The sequence below is a fragment of the Rhinoderma darwinii genome, chromosome 1, assembly GCF_050947455.1.
Source record: "Rhinoderma darwinii isolate aRhiDar2 chromosome 1, aRhiDar2.hap1, whole genome shotgun sequence".
In the NCBI taxonomy this organism is placed as follows: Eukaryota; Metazoa; Chordata; class Amphibia; order Anura; family Rhinodermatidae; genus Rhinoderma; species Rhinoderma darwinii.
In genome coordinates, this window is record NC_134687.1 from 166,006,397 (window position 1) to 166,023,421 (window position 17,025).

At 42.8% G+C, this 17,025-nt stretch overlaps 1 protein-coding gene across 37 annotated transcripts in view; it reads left to right on the forward strand.

Annotated features, from left to right (window-relative positions):
• The window catches only part of ANK2 (ankyrin 2), a 626,865-nt gene that overhangs the window by 500,768 nt on the left and 109,072 nt on the right, over window positions 1–17,025 (forward strand). For 32 of the 37 annotated variants that reach the window (XM_075860538.1, XM_075860544.1, XM_075860543.1 and 29 more), the window contains 6 exons: window positions 5,895–5,993; window positions 8,349–8,546; window positions 12,462–12,560; window positions 12,811–12,909; window positions 14,081–14,278; window positions 15,160–15,258. In XM_075860538.1, coding sequence (XP_075716653.1) covers window positions 5,895–5,993; window positions 8,349–8,546; window positions 12,462–12,560; window positions 12,811–12,909; window positions 14,081–14,278; window positions 15,160–15,258 — 792 coding nt within the window. The remainder of the gene's footprint in view (window positions 1–5,894; window positions 5,994–8,348; window positions 8,547–12,461; window positions 12,561–12,810; window positions 12,910–14,080; window positions 14,279–15,159; window positions 15,259–17,025) is intronic. The other 5 variants (XM_075860542.1, XM_075860562.1, XM_075860559.1 and 2 more) reach the window with 1 other exon arrangement.

The following is a 17,025-nucleotide window of genomic DNA, read 5'->3' on the forward strand; positions in this document are numbered from 1 at the left end:
ATAAAAACTACAGCTCATCCCACAAAAAATAAGCCCTCACACCGCTCAATGCACGGAAAAATAAAAAAGTTATGGCTCTCAGAATGTAGTGAAACAAAACAATTTTTTTTTTAACAAAAAGTTTTTCGTTTTTTTAAAGTAGCAAAATATAATTTTTTTTATATAGATTTGATATCACCATAATCGTATTGAGCCACAGAATAAAGTTAAGTTGTTGTTTTTACCACACGGTGAAAGACATAAAAACTGAAGCCAAAAAATAATGGAGGAATCACAGTTTTTTCCTATTTCAGCCTGCAAATAATTTTTTTTCAGCTTCCGAGTACATTATATGGTACTTTAAATGCTACCAATAGAAATTACAACTCCTCCCACAAAATATAAGCCCTCACACCGCTCTATTGACAGAAAAATAAAGACGTTATGGCTCTTTGAAGGCGGGGAGTGAAAAACGAAAAATCAAAAAATGGCTCGGACCATAAGGGATTAAAATGATGCAATCAGCGAATGAACGAGTGTTTGCTCGCTTATCGGCTGATCGTTGCCCTATTTGCACAGGGAATTATCGGGAACGAGCGTTCTGTGTTTTTGCCCGATAATTGGCCGGTGTAAAAGAGCCGATAAAAGATGTGATAAAAGGTGAGAGCTAAAAAGCGGCCAAGCGGTAACACTACTACCCAAATTGCCCAAAGGTGAAATATATGATTTTTAGCTCAGAAGTGGACATCTCGAAATTGACATATAATGTTGCGTAACTTTGCAAATACTGTGCATTTGCTTGTACTGGCTGGACAATACTCTGTCTTCTTTTCCAGTCAAATACAATGTTGCATTCAAATTACTGCTGTTTTAGGCCCCATGCACACGACTGTGCCCGCAATCACGGCCCAAAGTATGGGAGCACGGCCCGCAAAATGCAAAAGAACGGACATGTTCCATAATTTTCGGAACATTTCTACGGCACGGACACCCATCCGTAGTGCTACGGAAAGGTGTCCGCGTTCAATGAAAGTGAATGGGTCCGCAAAAACGGAGGTTTTTCACGGTCGTGTGCATGGGGCCTTATTGTGAGCTCAAAGACTGTAGAGCTTCATATATTTCTGCAGTCCACTGTTGACTCACTTGGGGAGATGTATCAAGCCTGGTGCAATGGATTCCAGCTTGCACCATCAGGATTTTGAATACAACTTTGCTGTATTTAAACTAATGTTGACTTATACCAACATTCAAAGTTAACCAACATCATATGGATGTGTCCTTCCTTACCTTTCCTCATAGATCAAAATATCTTAAGATGTGTGGTGCGAGATCACCAGCTTTGAAAATAGCCCATGATTTCGACATACTCTGTCACGAGATGTCTATGCTATATGTGCCTATGTGTGGCCATCCAGGGGTTGTGGTGTGAATTGCAGCATATCAAGGGTTTTGCTAGCATGTCGCGATATTGTATTTCCTTATCTAAATTCAAGCAAAGATTAAGGGTGCACTTCTGTACATAGTCTTCGGCAGAGTACATGATGTTGAGAGGCTGAGCTAAGCTTTAAATTAATTAGTACAGTATAATTGTTCTTTAAGGGCCAAAAGTTATACAGATGCAAATATATTCAATTCTATAGCCACCAATACATTAGATGGATCATGCTACTTAAAATTTAGGTGACTGTGTTGTATATGGTAACTGTGTGACCTGCTGACGACCACTTACTCTGTTGCTGTTCAGTAACTGATTTTTGCAATAAGCTGCTTATAGACACTAGATATTCGTGAGAAAATACCACCAATGGATTTGTGACCATCTAATGACTATGGCGGTCGTCGGATATTGTCCCCTAATTTATGCAGTAGGGCACCATGGATCACATGGTTTGCATTTTACCAGCTCAATTCTATTTTTACCCTCTTAGAGGAGGGGCACTTGCCCCCCCCCCCCTGCTTATTTAAATAACATGCATGTCCAGCATTCTTACTAATGGGTGGATTGGGGCTTATAGCTGCTTTGTGAAAAGCTGTGTAATATCTATGACTACCTTTAAGGGGGGATTCACACGAGCGTGATTTGGCAGCGTGTAGGGCGCGTGGTTTTCGCGCGGCACGCAATGCCCTATAGAAGTCTATGGGGCAGTACACACAGTCCGTGTATTTTGCGCAGCGTTTGTTCGCTGCGCAAAATACGCGACAGGTTCAATAACTCTGCGTATTTCACGCATCACGCACCCATTGAAGTCAATGGGTGCGTGAAAACCACGCATGTCGCACGGAAGCACTTCCGTGCGAACTGCGTGTTTGCGCAACAGCTGTCAAAAGGATGAATGGAAACAGAAAAGCACCACGTGCTTTTCTGTTTCCAAGCATCCAAACGGAGTGTCTTTGCGAGGAGCGAACCCCGACAACCGAAGCTAACTTCACCGGGTTCGGCCAAACTCGTTTTGGCCGAACCCGGCCAAAAAATTTCCGGTCCGCGACGTCGGGAGACATTCACTGTGCATGGTGCTGAAAGAGTTAAACTGTTTCAGCACCATGGACAGTGACTTGTGATCCCAAAATACATGAACCTGTAAAAAAAAAACGAAGTTCTAACTTACCGATTACTCCTGTCTCCTTCCTGCAGTCCGACCTCCCGGGATGACACTTCAGTTCAAGTGACAGCTCCAGCCAATCACAGGCCAAGCACAGGCTGCAGCCAATCACAGGCTGCAGCGGTCACTTGGACTGCCGCGTCATCCAGGGAGGTGGGGCCCGATGTCAAGAGAGGCGCGTCACCATGGACGCGTCACCAAGGACGCGTCACCAAGGCAACGGCCGGGAAGTTCTCGGTAAGTAGGAACTTTATCTTTTTTTTTACATGTTTTTCGCTGTTGTGTTCGGCATTCACTGTCGAGGGTGCTGAAAGATTTAGCTCTTTCAGCACCTTGGACAGTGACGGGCATCGACAAGCCTCATCTCTATGATGCCGGCTGCGCGAAAATCACGCAGCCGCGCATCAGACACGCATGACACACGCAGCTGTCAAATGGTTTTTGCGCTCGCAAAACGCCGCGTTGTTTGCGTGCGCAAAAACGCAACGTTCGTGTGAATCTGCCCTTAGTCTTGATCTGCCTTTGATCCATCACATTTTCTAGGATATGGGGTCCACGGTCATCAAAGCTTGGTGCAAATAATATGACAGTTATTGGCATTTCAGCTTCTAAAGCCTAAAAATGTAATTAAAATGTTCGTTTTAACGGTATGTTAGTTACTGTATATGCAAGCTCAGAAAACACAACTCATATTGAAAACCTGTAGCCGAGCCCATGAAACGGAGGTCAGTGGTGACTTGGTACCAATCATGAAACAATTCACCATCTTCATTTACTGTAGATATATGAAAAAATAAAAATGTGTATATATATATATATATATATATATATATATATATATACAGTATATTTTTTAAGTGAAAAATGCATTTCTCTATTTTCAAATGTAAATATTATGCCAGTTAATCGTTTTATTAATAAGCTGTTTTATTCACACTTGATCTTAACTATAAGGGTCTATTCATACTTTGCAGTCATATTGCGTTTTTTGCTGCGATATTACCACAAAGTGTAAACAGACCCTGACCATGAAAAGTAGTAAAGTTGTGGAATTTTTTTATTTCTTTTCAAGTTCAAGGCTTTATAATTCAGTTTTTTTTGTTTTTTTCCGAACAAGCTGTGTGGTCGCACTGACGTTAAAGTAGAGCTGGACATACACGTTAAGATTATCTGCAGAGAACAGATCAAACAAGGGCAATTCTCAGAAGCCGTACATATTAAATAATATTTGTCCCTACCCACTGATTTCAGCAGGATCGGCCAACAAGCTAATGCATATGGAGGTCTCCAGCTTGTTCCCCAACGGCAGATGTTGAGGAAAAGAAAAACTGGGCATGTCAAATTATTCCTCCCTATTGAAATGATCATGCCGAGCTGATCGTTCGTGTTTTTGGTGGCGTTAGGGCAGATAGCTGGTTGCCTTTAAATAATGACATCAGTTCTAAGGGTATGTTCACACGGCGGGGGTCCGTAACGGCTGAAATTACGGGGATGTTTCAGCCTGAAAACATCCCCGTAATTTCAGCCGTACCGGCATGTGCAGGCGCTTGAACGCCGCGTCAATTACGGCCGTAATTAGCGCTGCTATTCATTGGAGTCAATGAATAGCGGCTCCAATTACGGCCAAAGAAGTGACAGGTCACTTCTTCTACGCGGGCGTCTATTTACGCGCCGTCATTTGACAGCGGCGCGTAAATATACGCCTCGTGTGAACAGACAAACGTCTGCCCATTGCTTTCAATGGGCAGATGTTTGTCAGCGCTATTGAGGCGCTATTTTCGGGCGTAATTCGGGGCAAAAACGCCCGATTTACGTCCGTAAATAGGCCGTGTGAACATACCCTAATTGTGTGAGAATCAAAGCAATCTAAGGCTTTACCGCTTGAACTTGACCTTTCCTCAGGTTAGAAACCGATTTATTGCATCAAATACTTCCAAAATACCATACAGTTAACAGTTTTCGGCAGTTTTTTTTCCGATCCTGATCTGTAAATTACTGTTACAGCTTTTATCTTACGGTATGATTGGACTTCAACCATACACATCAAGCAGTTATCTCTATTTGACCTAGTCTCTGCATTAAATCTTAATGTGTTTAACATCCGTGGTAGAAATAAATGTTTTGTACAAACTTATCTAATGGTGCCAGCTGTGATATTATTTAAGCACTGTATGGCAGTATTATTTAAGAGACTCTGTCACCAGTTTATAACTTGCCTATCTCCTACCTAATCTAATAGGCGCTTTGATGTAGATAACTACTGTTATCTACATCGCCTCCAGCCGTGCTATGATGTTTATCCGAATCTGCAGCGGCTGGAGGCGATGTCTGTTCAGTCTTCTGTCGCTCCGGTGAGGAAATCACATCACAGCGCGATCTCGCGAGTTCACACTGTGCTGTGAATCAAGCTGGGCTGGAATGAAGAGAAGTGTATGACGCTGATTAGTCAGCGTCATACACTTTTCTATATAACGCCCACTTGGTGAATAGAAAAAAACACCCAGTTGGGCATTTAGAAAAAATTTGCATAAATGGAAAAATTTTCATAACTTGCTCAATAATAAACATTTTAAAAAAAGAAAACAAAAAACCCACTGTAGTTATCTACATCAAAGCGCCTATTAGATTAGGTAGGAGATAGGCAAGTTATAAACTGGTGACAGAGCCTCTTTAAGTATTTTCATGGACTAGATGTCAAAATAATTTCCTTATGGTATACATCTGGACGGTTCCGTTTGGGGTTTCCGTTCATCCGTTCTGTCAGAGGAACAGATGAATGGAAAGCAGAACAGAAACTATAGCTTACGTTTGCATTACCATTGATTTCAATGGTAATGCTTCCGTTGCAGTTGGTTTCCGTTTGTTTCCGTTTTGTAAAGTTTCCGTTTTTTTCACGAAAACAGGAGTGTAGTCGACTGATGTGAACAGGCCGTCCAGCAGAGATCTTTAGAGGAAATCATTCAGCAGGTTCATCCTGCCCTAACCACGGACAGCATGAAATAGCTACCTGTAACCTGATTGCAGTGAACTATGTTTTACTCTAAAGCGCTGCAGGATTTCAGAGAAAACCGAGTTCTAAAAAGGGCAGGGCTCAGGGAGAAGTGTCTAATGGGCGGCTCCTCTCCTTCTTTTCCTCGCCCGGCTCAGCTTGACTGGCATTTCTCTCCCTATACTGTATGTGTTATTATGAAGAATACCAAGATATTTCTACTGGAGTTTATGAATCACAATAATGATTAATTACATTTACAGCCAATATAGAGGGCTAGCACTGAAATCTATCAATGCATTCATTCGTCATCTATGTATTTGCAGCGAGGAGAGACAGCATTGCATATGGCTGCTCGTGCAGGACAGGTGGAAGTTGTCCGTTGCCTTCTCAGAAATGGTGCACTGGTGGATGCCAGAGCTAGGGTAGGTTTCTTGTTGTTGTTGGTATTAGTAATAGTTTAGTTATGTTTACAATTTGCTTTTAGTATCTTTATGACAGCAGAAAATAGATAGATGATAAATATTAGTTTGTAATAAAAATTATTTCTGCTATCTATCTATCTATCTATCTATCTATCTATCTATCTATCTATCTATCTATCTATCTATCTATCTATCTATCTATCTATCTAATATCTGTCTGTCTGTCTATCTCATATCTATCTATTTATCTACCGCTTATTTATTATCTATCTATTCATCTAGTGTAAATAATATATATTTATGGCACAGTTTTTCTGCCCTTTTTCAGACAATTGTATTTAATATTTTCATACACAATGTCTCCCTCTTTCATGTGAGTAATTGTAATATTTATTTTTTAAGAAACTAACATATTAAAATGAGAACAAACGGTTATCATACAGATTTATCTGAAGACGGCCTTTTTCTCTTAGTCCCTTGATACAATCATAATTCAGATAATATTTAGATAATGTATTCAGAGAACAAAACCATACCTCCCAACTTTTAAGAATCACAAAGAGGGGTAATCGATTCGGCGCGAGCAGCGTCAATTTTTTTTATTTTAAGCCACGCCTCTAATCCCACCCAATCCCCGCCCAAACACACCCGGTTCAGTCACACAGTATCATGCTCCCATAGTGCCTCCCACACTGTATAATACCAAATAGCTTCCCCCACACATTATAATGCCCTCTAGCTGTCACCATACAGTATAATGCCCCCATATCTGCCACCATACAGTATAAAGCCAAAAAAGATGCCCCCATACAGTATAATGCCCACACATATTCTCCCATGCAGTATAATGCCCATACAGATGCCCCCATGCAATATAATGCCTAAATCCCCCCATACTGCACAATGCCCCCCTAGCTGCCCAATACAGTATAATGCCCCCTTAGCTGCCCCTAGTGCCAGTGCCCTTGCAGATAGTGACACAGTGCCCATGTATATAGTGCCCATGTACCTAGTGCCATAGTGTCCCCTGTAGATAGTGCTACAATGTCCATGTAGATAGTGCCACACCCTTATGAAGATAGCACCAGCCCCCCCGTAGATAGTACCATTGGGACTCCCTCTAGGAGCGTAATCCCCAGCCAGAGCATAGGCCTGGGATTCTGCTCCTAGAGGGAAGCCCTGATGTGACCATATAAGGACAGTAACCTGCTTCAGAATTAATTCAGAGCGGAGGAGCAGAGGGAGCTCTTCCGCTCGCCGAGTACTCCCTGGGCATAGCGCTACTGTAAGCGCTGTGCTCGTGGAAGCCCTTGACGGTACTGTTCATATATGAACAGTGACGTCAGTGGCTACTCTTTGAGCGGAATCCCTGTTGCCGACTCTGGCTGTGGATTCTGCTCCATGAGTAGCCACTGACGTCACTGTCCACATATGGACAGTAACATCAAGGGCTTCCCCAAGCACAGCGCTTACAGTAGCGCTGTGGCCGGGGAGTCCTCGGCGAGTGGAGGAGCTCCCTCTGTTCCTCCACTCTGAACTAATTATGAAGCAGGGAGCTGATGGTTCCCTGCTTCAGAATTTGTTTGACAGCGGGACATGCCCCCGACTGCCTGGGACAGCGGGACAACGCCCGGAATCCGGGACTGTCCCGCTAAATCCGGGACGGTTGGGAGGTATGCAAAACTGACTACACTGAATGCCAGAGTGCAATGCAATGTTGTCTTTACATAGGATTACTCTATGTATAATAACTATATATTCTGCACATCCGTGGTGCATGACCAGTAGAAAAATATAATTAAAACGTCACTTTATTGCACTTGTAAAAACTACAAGACAATGAGACTTATCCTAATGGTATCTTGGTATATTGTAAGTTGTATCCTGTGAAATGAATCACATTGACCTTGCATAAACCCCGCATTATTTGGGTATTAACCTGAAGCTAGGTGATCTATATGTATTATGTAGTATATTGTCCTATCATTCCTGAACTATACTCACACAGCCACATATGTCTTGGGTGTCTATGAAGAGAAGAGGGCCCCCAATCCTGGCTCCTATCTTCCAATTCTCTTGACCAAATGACCCTCCAAAACCTGATAAGGGGTCCACCTCCCGATATACTTCATAGCAGTAATAAAGATGGCCTTTATGGCATCTACACCCTTTCCATATGCATGTGCCAGACTCTTCCTGTGGATTTGTCAACTGGTATTGATCTTATCATAACTGAAATAGTTTAAAGCTGACCCAGGGTTATTACAAAAATGTTTTCTTAATGGATATAAAATCTATACTGTATTTCTGTATCAAATAAACTTTATTAATTACATGACCTATTCTTTTGTACAGGAGGAGCAGACACCTCTCCACATAGCCTCTCGTTTGGGCAAAACAGAAATTGTCCAGCTTTTACTGCAACACATGGCACACCCCGATGCTGCTACCACAAATGGATACACCCCACTTCATATCTCTGCCCGAGAGGGACAGGTGGATGTGGCATCAGTCTTAATCGAAGCTGGAGCTTCCCACTCCATGCCTACAAAGGTAATGTCACGTTGGGTGCGTGGACCCACTGGGCCGTACTGCCTTGAGGGTATAGCAGCTGGCCAACAGGGTACAAGTCAAAGTCAATAGTTTGGATAGGTGTACCTGTGGTAACTTCAGACAGTAGCGAAGAGGCTTGGATGGGACCCTGGCAGCAGGCAGACACCAGGCGTGGTGTAACCAAGAAGGCGTAGTACACAGCACAACACGGCACCAACTCTAAACGGCACTTGGACCAAGATAGCTCGGGACACATGATACAGGTAGCAGGAACGGGAACACTGGGAACTGGTAAACACTTAAGGGACCATTTGCAGAGACGTACATAGGTAAATGACAACAATGCTCAGGCAATGCAGGTAGGGGCAGGGCTCTTCTTATAGTCCAGGGTGCTCATGGACTAATTTGAGGATCTAATTCAGGTCGTGCCCCTTTAAGACTGGGCATGAGCGTGTGTGCGCACCCTACGGGACACAGCAAAGTGAAGCGGAAGTGAGCACTGGCGTCCCCTGAAGAGGAGATGCGGGCCAGCTCTCACAGATCCATGGCTGTGGCCGTCAGGAGGTGAGTAATCCTGACGGCCCGCGGCCATGGGTGTTACAGGCAAAAGCTGGTTTGCATTTAGTGGGTAACAATATTGATAGTATTAGGAATGACAACTGTAACAATAATAGCAAAAAACAATATTCAACTAATAAATAAATCACATTCTGAATAAAGATCTGTTCGAAGGGTCATTTATGGATGCTTATTACATTTATGGGTACAGGCACTTATAGTGCATTGCTATATATAAAAGAGAACCTGTAACATATTAAGCAGGGAAAGTCCTATGGATCAAATTATTGAAGTGTGGGCCCCCTGAATAGAATTTCTCCCACAGATTCTGGCATTTGTCTGCAAATTGGGAGCCTATAATGGGTTCTAAATAGTCGACCAGTAATGTTGGTCTTATAAAGTGCCAGACCTTTCCTTGGCACAGAATTCTTTCATTTGAATATTCCTTATGCTGTGATGTCTGAACATTATATTCTTGTCTGCTAGAGGGCAGCAGAATACCGTTCAACGCTAAATGCCAGTAGCTGTGGAAAATAGAAACCGTTGCTGCAATTTGCCACTAGTTCTAGAAGCTTCTTTTTATGCTGCATACAGATCATTCTTGTTCTGTGTCTGAGGTGCACATGAATGCTGGGAAATAACAGCTTTTAGTAATACATGAAACTTTAATTATTATATAATAAATAAAGAATGTAACATACAATAGTTAGCAAGCCATGCTAAGTGACGGCAATTTAATGCAAAAACAGACAAACGCTGGTAAGTGGAAGGAGCATCCGGAAAAAAAATAGGTTAGGAGGGAACAGTAGTGGAATAAGACAAACAGGAAGAGGCCAAGAACAGAGAAAAATGGCCACTGGGCAGTGTATGGTAATGTCAAGGGGTTCAGATTGAGGCTTTTGAGGAAGGACTTTTGCAAAGGAAAATACAGAATGAGAAGATGGGGGAAGGAACCAGAGTAGTAACTTATATATTCTATATTAGACAGACCCACCAGTGTATAAGAAGATCCAATAGTGGACCCAGGCTCTGACACAATAATGGACCCAAATGGTCCATCAGAATACAACCCCGTGTAAAGTAGACTTTGGAGCTGATCCCTTTCTACTAGGGTCTTTTTTATGGGATGATTTACAAATAACCTATTATACCGATGACATGTCCTGCTTTGAAAAAAGGGAATGCGTCATTTCTGCATAGATGGAGGGTGGTCCACAGAATCAGTTCCTCTGGTGGCCCAAGGAACTCAATGCCCATATTGTGTACAATGTGGGTTTTTTAAAAAGGTACTGACCTGTTCCATACTGTCTGTGCTATAGGACGCTGTCCTGTTCTATACTGTCTGGGCTATATGACGCTGTCCTGTTCCATACTGTCTGTGCTATAGGACGCTGTCCTGTTCCATACTGTCTGTGCTATAGGACGCTGTCCTGTTCCATACTGTCTGTGCTATAGGACGCTGTCCTGTTCCATACTGTGTGTGCTATAGGACGCTGTCCTGTTCCATACTGTCTGTGCTATAGGACGCTGTCCTGTTCTATACTGTCTGGGCTATAGGACGCTGTCCTGTTCTATACTGTCTGTGCTATAGGACGCTGTCCTGTTCCATACTGTCTGCTATAGGACGCTGTCCTGTTCCATACTGTCTGGGCTATAGGACTCTGTCCTGTTCTATACTGTCTGTGCTATAGGACGCTGTCCTGTTCCATACTGTCTGTGCTATAGGACACTGTCCTGTTCCATACTGTCTGTGCTATAGGACGCTGTCCTGTTCTATACTGTCTGGGCTATAGGACGCTGTCCTGTTCTATACTGTCTGTGCTATAGGACGCTGTCCTGTTCCATACTGTCTGTGCTATAGGACACTGTCCTGTTCCATACTGTGTGTGTTATAGGACACTGTCCTGTTCCATACTGTCTGTGCTATAGGACGCTGTCCTGTTCCATACTGTCTGTGCTATAGGACACTGTCCTGTTCCATACTGTGTGTGCTATAGGACACTGTCCTGTTCCATACTGTCTGTGCTATAGGACGCTGTCCTGTTCCATACTGTCTGTGCTATAGGACACTGTCCTGTTCCATACTGTCTGTGCTATAGGACGCTGTGCTGTTCCATACTGTCTGTGCTATAGGACACTGTCCTGTTCCATACTGTCTGTGCTATAGGACACTGTCCTGTTCCATACTGTCTGTGCTATAGGACGCTGTCCTCTTCCATACTGTCTGTGCTATAGGACGCTGTCCTGTTCCATACTGTCTGTGCTATAGGACACTGTCCTGTTCCATACTGTGTGTGCTATAGGACGCTGTCCTGCTCCATACTTTCTGTGCTATAGGACACTGTCCTGTTCCATACTATCTGTGCTATAGGACGCTGTCCTGTTCCATACTGTCTGTGCTATAGGACGCTGTCTTGTTCCATACTGTCTGTGCTATAGGACACTGTCCTGTTCTATACTGTCTGTGCTATAGGACACTGTCCTGTTCTATACTGTCTGTGCTATAGGACACTGTCCTGTTCCATACTGTCTGTGCTATAGGACGCTGTCCTGTTCCATACTGTCTGTGCTATAGGATGCTGTCCTGTTCCATACTTTCTGTGCTATAGGACACTGTCCTGTTCCATACTGTCTGTGCTATAGGACACTGTCCTGTTCCATACTGTCTGTGCTATAGGACGCTGTCCTGTTCCATACTGTCTGTGCTATAGGACGCTGTCCTGTTCCATACTGTCTGCTATAGGACACTCTCCTGTTCTTTACTGTCTGTGCTATAGGACGCTGTGCTGTTCCATACTGTCTGTGCTATAGGACGCTGTCCTGTTCCATACTGTCTGTGCTATAGGATGCTGTCCTGTTCCATACTTTCTGTGCTATAGGACACTGTCCTGTTCCATACTGTCTGTGCTATAGGACACTGTCCTGTTCCATACTGTCTGTGCTATAGGACGCTGTCCTGTTCCATACTGTCTGTGCTATAGGACGCTGTCCTGTTCCATACTGTCTGCTATAGGACACTCTCCTGTTCTTTACTGTCTGTGCTATAGGACGCTGTGCTGTTCCATACTGTCTGTGCTATAGGACGCTGTCCTGTTCCATACTGTCTGTGCTATAGGACTCTGTCCTGTTCCATACTGTCTGTGCTATAGGACGCTGATTTGAATAGGTATTTTCCGTTTTGTACCTGACAGCCCTGGCATCATGGCACTGCATATAAAGTGTTCGGGGAAATACCACATACAGGTTTATATATCAGAATATTTATTTATGTCCTTCTAGCTTATAAATTTACTATATTAGCAGTTTTGTTAACAAATCCAGTTATTTTAATGCCCAGTTTTGTCTTCACTTCTGCAGAAAGGATTTACCCCATTGCATGTAGCTGCTAAGTACGGAAGTCTAGATGTGGCTAAACTCCTCCTACAACGCCGTGCACCCCCAGACTCCGCCGGCAAGGTAAATCATACTGGTGGATTCTACATTATATAAATAGATTATCATGCATTTTTTTTTTGTTGTATGTTAACAATGTTCACAATGTTTTCTTCTAATTAATTCTAAGCATCATTTTCATGTAATAACATAATTATTTTAATATGCATTTTTTGTTAGTATCTTTATTTCCTACAGTGTAAATGTCTATAGCTTCTTTTAGAGCTTCAATAACTAACTGGTTTAACCCCCATAACAAACACGCCCTTTGCAGAATGGGCTCACACCACTCCATGTTGCTGCTCACTATGACAACCAGAAGGTGGCGATGTTGCTACTGGAAAAGGCAGCTTCTCCCCATGTCACAGCCAAGGTGAGATCTAAAGTGTCCGTTTTACATCAGAGGTTGTATTTTTACAGATTCACTTTTTTTTTTTTTTTTACAAACTGGAACCAGTAAATTAGTACGAAATTCAGTTGTCAGGCTGATGTTTTGATTAATTTATTTTATACTTTGTTAGTAGTTAGCGAATGAATTATGAAAGTGGTATGTAAAAGGGTTAAATAATGCGTTTATCAGAGTAATAGCAGGGGTTATGTTACAAGGTGTACAGTTAAAGGGGTCGTCCGCTTTCAGCAAAATAATGTTATTTTTTGTTTAATTACTCTGGATTACTTATCCATAGGATAAGTGATCATTTTATGATCGCTGGGACCCCCACCGATCGTGAGAACAGGGGTCCCGAATCCCCACATGCTCCTTACTGCATTCCTGCAGTGAGGAGGAGCTTGTATGGAGCAGCAGTCTGCCACTTCATTCACTGTCTATTAAAATGCTGGAAACAGCCAGGCGCTGTACTCGGCTGTTTTCTGTCATTCCCATAGACATTGAACGGAGCGGCAGCGCACGTGCTCGACCGCCGCTCCATTCAATGTCCTCCTCACTGCAGTCAAGCAGTGAGGAGAAACTGAGGGTTTGGGACCCCTGTTCTCACGATCAGAGGGGACCCCAGCGATCGTAAACGTATCACCTATCCTGTGGATAGGTGATAATTTATGATTTTGGAAAAAGCCCTTTAAAGTTATATAATTTTCCAATATACGTTCCTCACGGTTTCAAGATCTCTGCTTGTTATTATCCAGTAGGAACATTCATTATTACTTCTATTTATTTATACATCTCTCCCCTGTGGGATCTAATCTCAGTTCTTGAACAGATGTAGTGGATATCCCATTATAGTTGCAGGCCTGCATCACTATATAGATCCCTTTACTGACCTTGGATATATTCACATATAATAATATGGTCAGGCCCTAAGGCACCATTTCTCCGAACCTCAAATTATCCACTATTTCGTCACAATGTGACGCACCCCAGCCTGATGGTTGCCCATCTCTCATTCTCAGTAAATTTAAAGTGAACATTACAGGATCTAGGCAACACACAGACTAGAAAATAACTCAACACGTCATAGGATAGAATATGAGGGAATGTCCATAATATCAAGTATTGACTTAATCCGTTGATTTTTCTAATGTTGTAGAATGGTTATACACCGCTACATATAGCTGCCAAGAAGAATCAAATGCAGATAGCCACAACACTGCTAAACTATGGAGCAGAGACCAACATTCTGACCAAGCAAGGAGTCACCCCACTTCATCTGGCAGCCCAGGAGGGACACACTGACATGGTTACTCTTTTGCTGAACAAAGAAGCCAATATTCACGTAGGCACAAAGGTAAGATTTGTTTAAAAAAGGAATTCTGAGCCTTGGCTTTAGCTGTCAAGTGTCAAGACTTTAGTATATGATAATAGGTGGCAATTTAACGTTGACATTAATAGATAAAGTAGATCGCCAGACTCCCCCTTATTGAGGTTCATTTTTACTGGTGGTTAGTTGTTTGCAGTTTATCATTTTATTCTTGCTGTAATGGAAATGAGCAGCACCTCATACACTGACTAGGAGCAGAGCTGCAGCATAGCCCATATACAGTGTATATACTTTTTATAAGTAACTACAAGCCGAGTGTGCATGCATACAGGGGGTGTTGGGAGAAATAGATGTCAGCCAAACGAGCCTTTGGCCGACAGCTATCTAAAGCGTATAGCCAGCTTTAGTCTATTGTGAGGGTCAAAGTTCAGTGAAAAACGGCAATATTTCAGTCATTTTTTTAATATAGATGGTGACATGGAAAATGAAAGAAAAAAAAAATCACCAAAAATTAAAAAACAAGTCATTTTCTGATTAGAAATTCCTTTTAAATTGGAAAAGTTCTCATAAATGTGTATAAGTTGTATAACAATGTCATTTTTGCTGGGGTTATCATATACTTTTAACTTGGAAGTCGTAGGAATTGTCAATGCTAAATGTCATTAAGGTGTGAGAGACTTTTTGTAATAAATATCTGCATAATGCAGTTATTCATGGGATAGCGGTCAGCCAAAAGCTCCCCCAAGCCCCCCTTAAACATGCACGTCTGGCTCGGCCAAGTGGGCATGTTTAGTTCAAGTAGTAGGACAGAAACTGCTGCCAGCGGGACATCTCCTGGCACAAGAGGCATCAGGCGATATGATTTATTCTTATTACTTTGTATTATTTTATTTTTATATTTTACACAGAATGGACTGACTCCACTGCACCTTGCAGCCCAAGAGGACAAGGTGAATGTAGCTGAACTACTAGAAAAGCAGGGGGCCAATCTGGACGCTCAAACTAAGGTAACTATGCAATACGACTATTGGTTGCACATTTAGAGGGTACGGCACAATTCTGTAAATATAGGATTGTAGCCCAGGATTTGTGAAAGGTTACACAGGCCAGGACCCAGGTGAGATAAATATATAGCCTTAAAGACTTAAATACAAATTCTGACACTGTCCTGCCAGGGACTGTTACCCAAATTCACAGCCGTCATAGAAATAAAAGAGAGATCCACACTCCGTTGATACTGGTGGACTTCTGTCTCTCTACAGATATGTGCACGACCAGCTTTTTTTCCAGTAAAGCGAGTAATTTCCTATTTAATACTAAAGTATCCCTATACCACTCAATCCTTCATGCACATAAGATCCACATATTTTTTTAAAAATATATATATAAGTTATGAATCCAGACATATTAGATTTCATGAATTAAGCAGAACGGGTCTACAGAAAGAAATAGGATGCCTCTAATAGGCACAATTGATTCTTGGGGTAAGTTTATGTTCCTTTGCAGGCCCTGGAGAAATCGGTGCCTTTCCACTAACATATTGGAATGTCATACTGGTAAAATAATTTTTTGTCAGGTCTTTTTCACATTTGACATGTTAAGAATGCGGAGAAAGAAGTAAAACCAGCATGTGGCTAAAAGTGTCTTATTGTGGTAGGAATTATATTAATGGGGTATTCCCATCTTAGGCATTTATGGAATATCCACAGGATATGCTCTAGATGCCTGATTGGTGTGGGTACTACCTCTGGGACCCTCACCTATCGGGAGAAGGGTGGTCTGATGACTCCCGTTCACCAATTCCAGGATGACGCATTCTCCATACACTTTAATAAAGAGGTAGTTACGCTTGCAGGGACCTGCACCTATCAGGTTTTTATGGTTGAAAAACTCTTATTTGTCTACCCCTATTGCCAACAGTAGATGTATAGCAGCGGTCCCCAACCCTTTTTGCACCAAGGACCAGCTTCATGCAAGAAAATGTTTCCAGGGGCCGGTGGGGGAGAAATTGGCAGGTGGAGGGAGGTTTAGCGTCAGTTGCCACGTTTCCGTAAATACAGCGGATTTACAGCATAATACAGTAGCAGCAAAGTGGATGACATAAAACAAATCTCATCCACACGCTACGTAAATAGTGAGCGGAAGAACCGCTCAAAAATGTACATGCGTGGCAGAGATTTATTCCACAGCATGTATTTGTATAAATGCTGCTTATTTGTTGCGGATTTTCCCCATTGAATTCAATGGAGAGGTAAATAGCAGTTATTTAGTTTATTGCGGCGGAATCAAAGCAATTCCGCCGCAAAAACGATCCTAAGAAAAAACAAACAAAAAAAATTTATACTTACCCAGAAGCCTGTGTTCTTCCTCCAGGCCGGCCTCCTGGGATGACAGTTCATCCCATGTGACCGCTGCAGCGGTGGTCACAAAGGATGAAACATCATCCCAGGAGGCCGACCTGGATGACGTTCGAGAGCCGGCCTCCTGGGATGACGTTCCATCCCATGTGACCAATTACAGGCTGCAGCGGTCTCCTAGGATGAAATGTCATCTCTGGGGGCGGGCCTGCTAGCAGTCCAGTTAAATGCTCAGCAGTTTTCCACAGCGGACATTCCGGGCGAAAAACTGCACCACAGTTTGGTGCGGTTTTTAACCCGAAATTCCCTGCGGCCACTGGGGCAGATACCGCGACCTAGTACCAAGTGATCCACGGCCCTGTATTGGTCTGCGGCACGGTGGTTGGGGATCACTGATATATAGCATTTGAAAAGGAG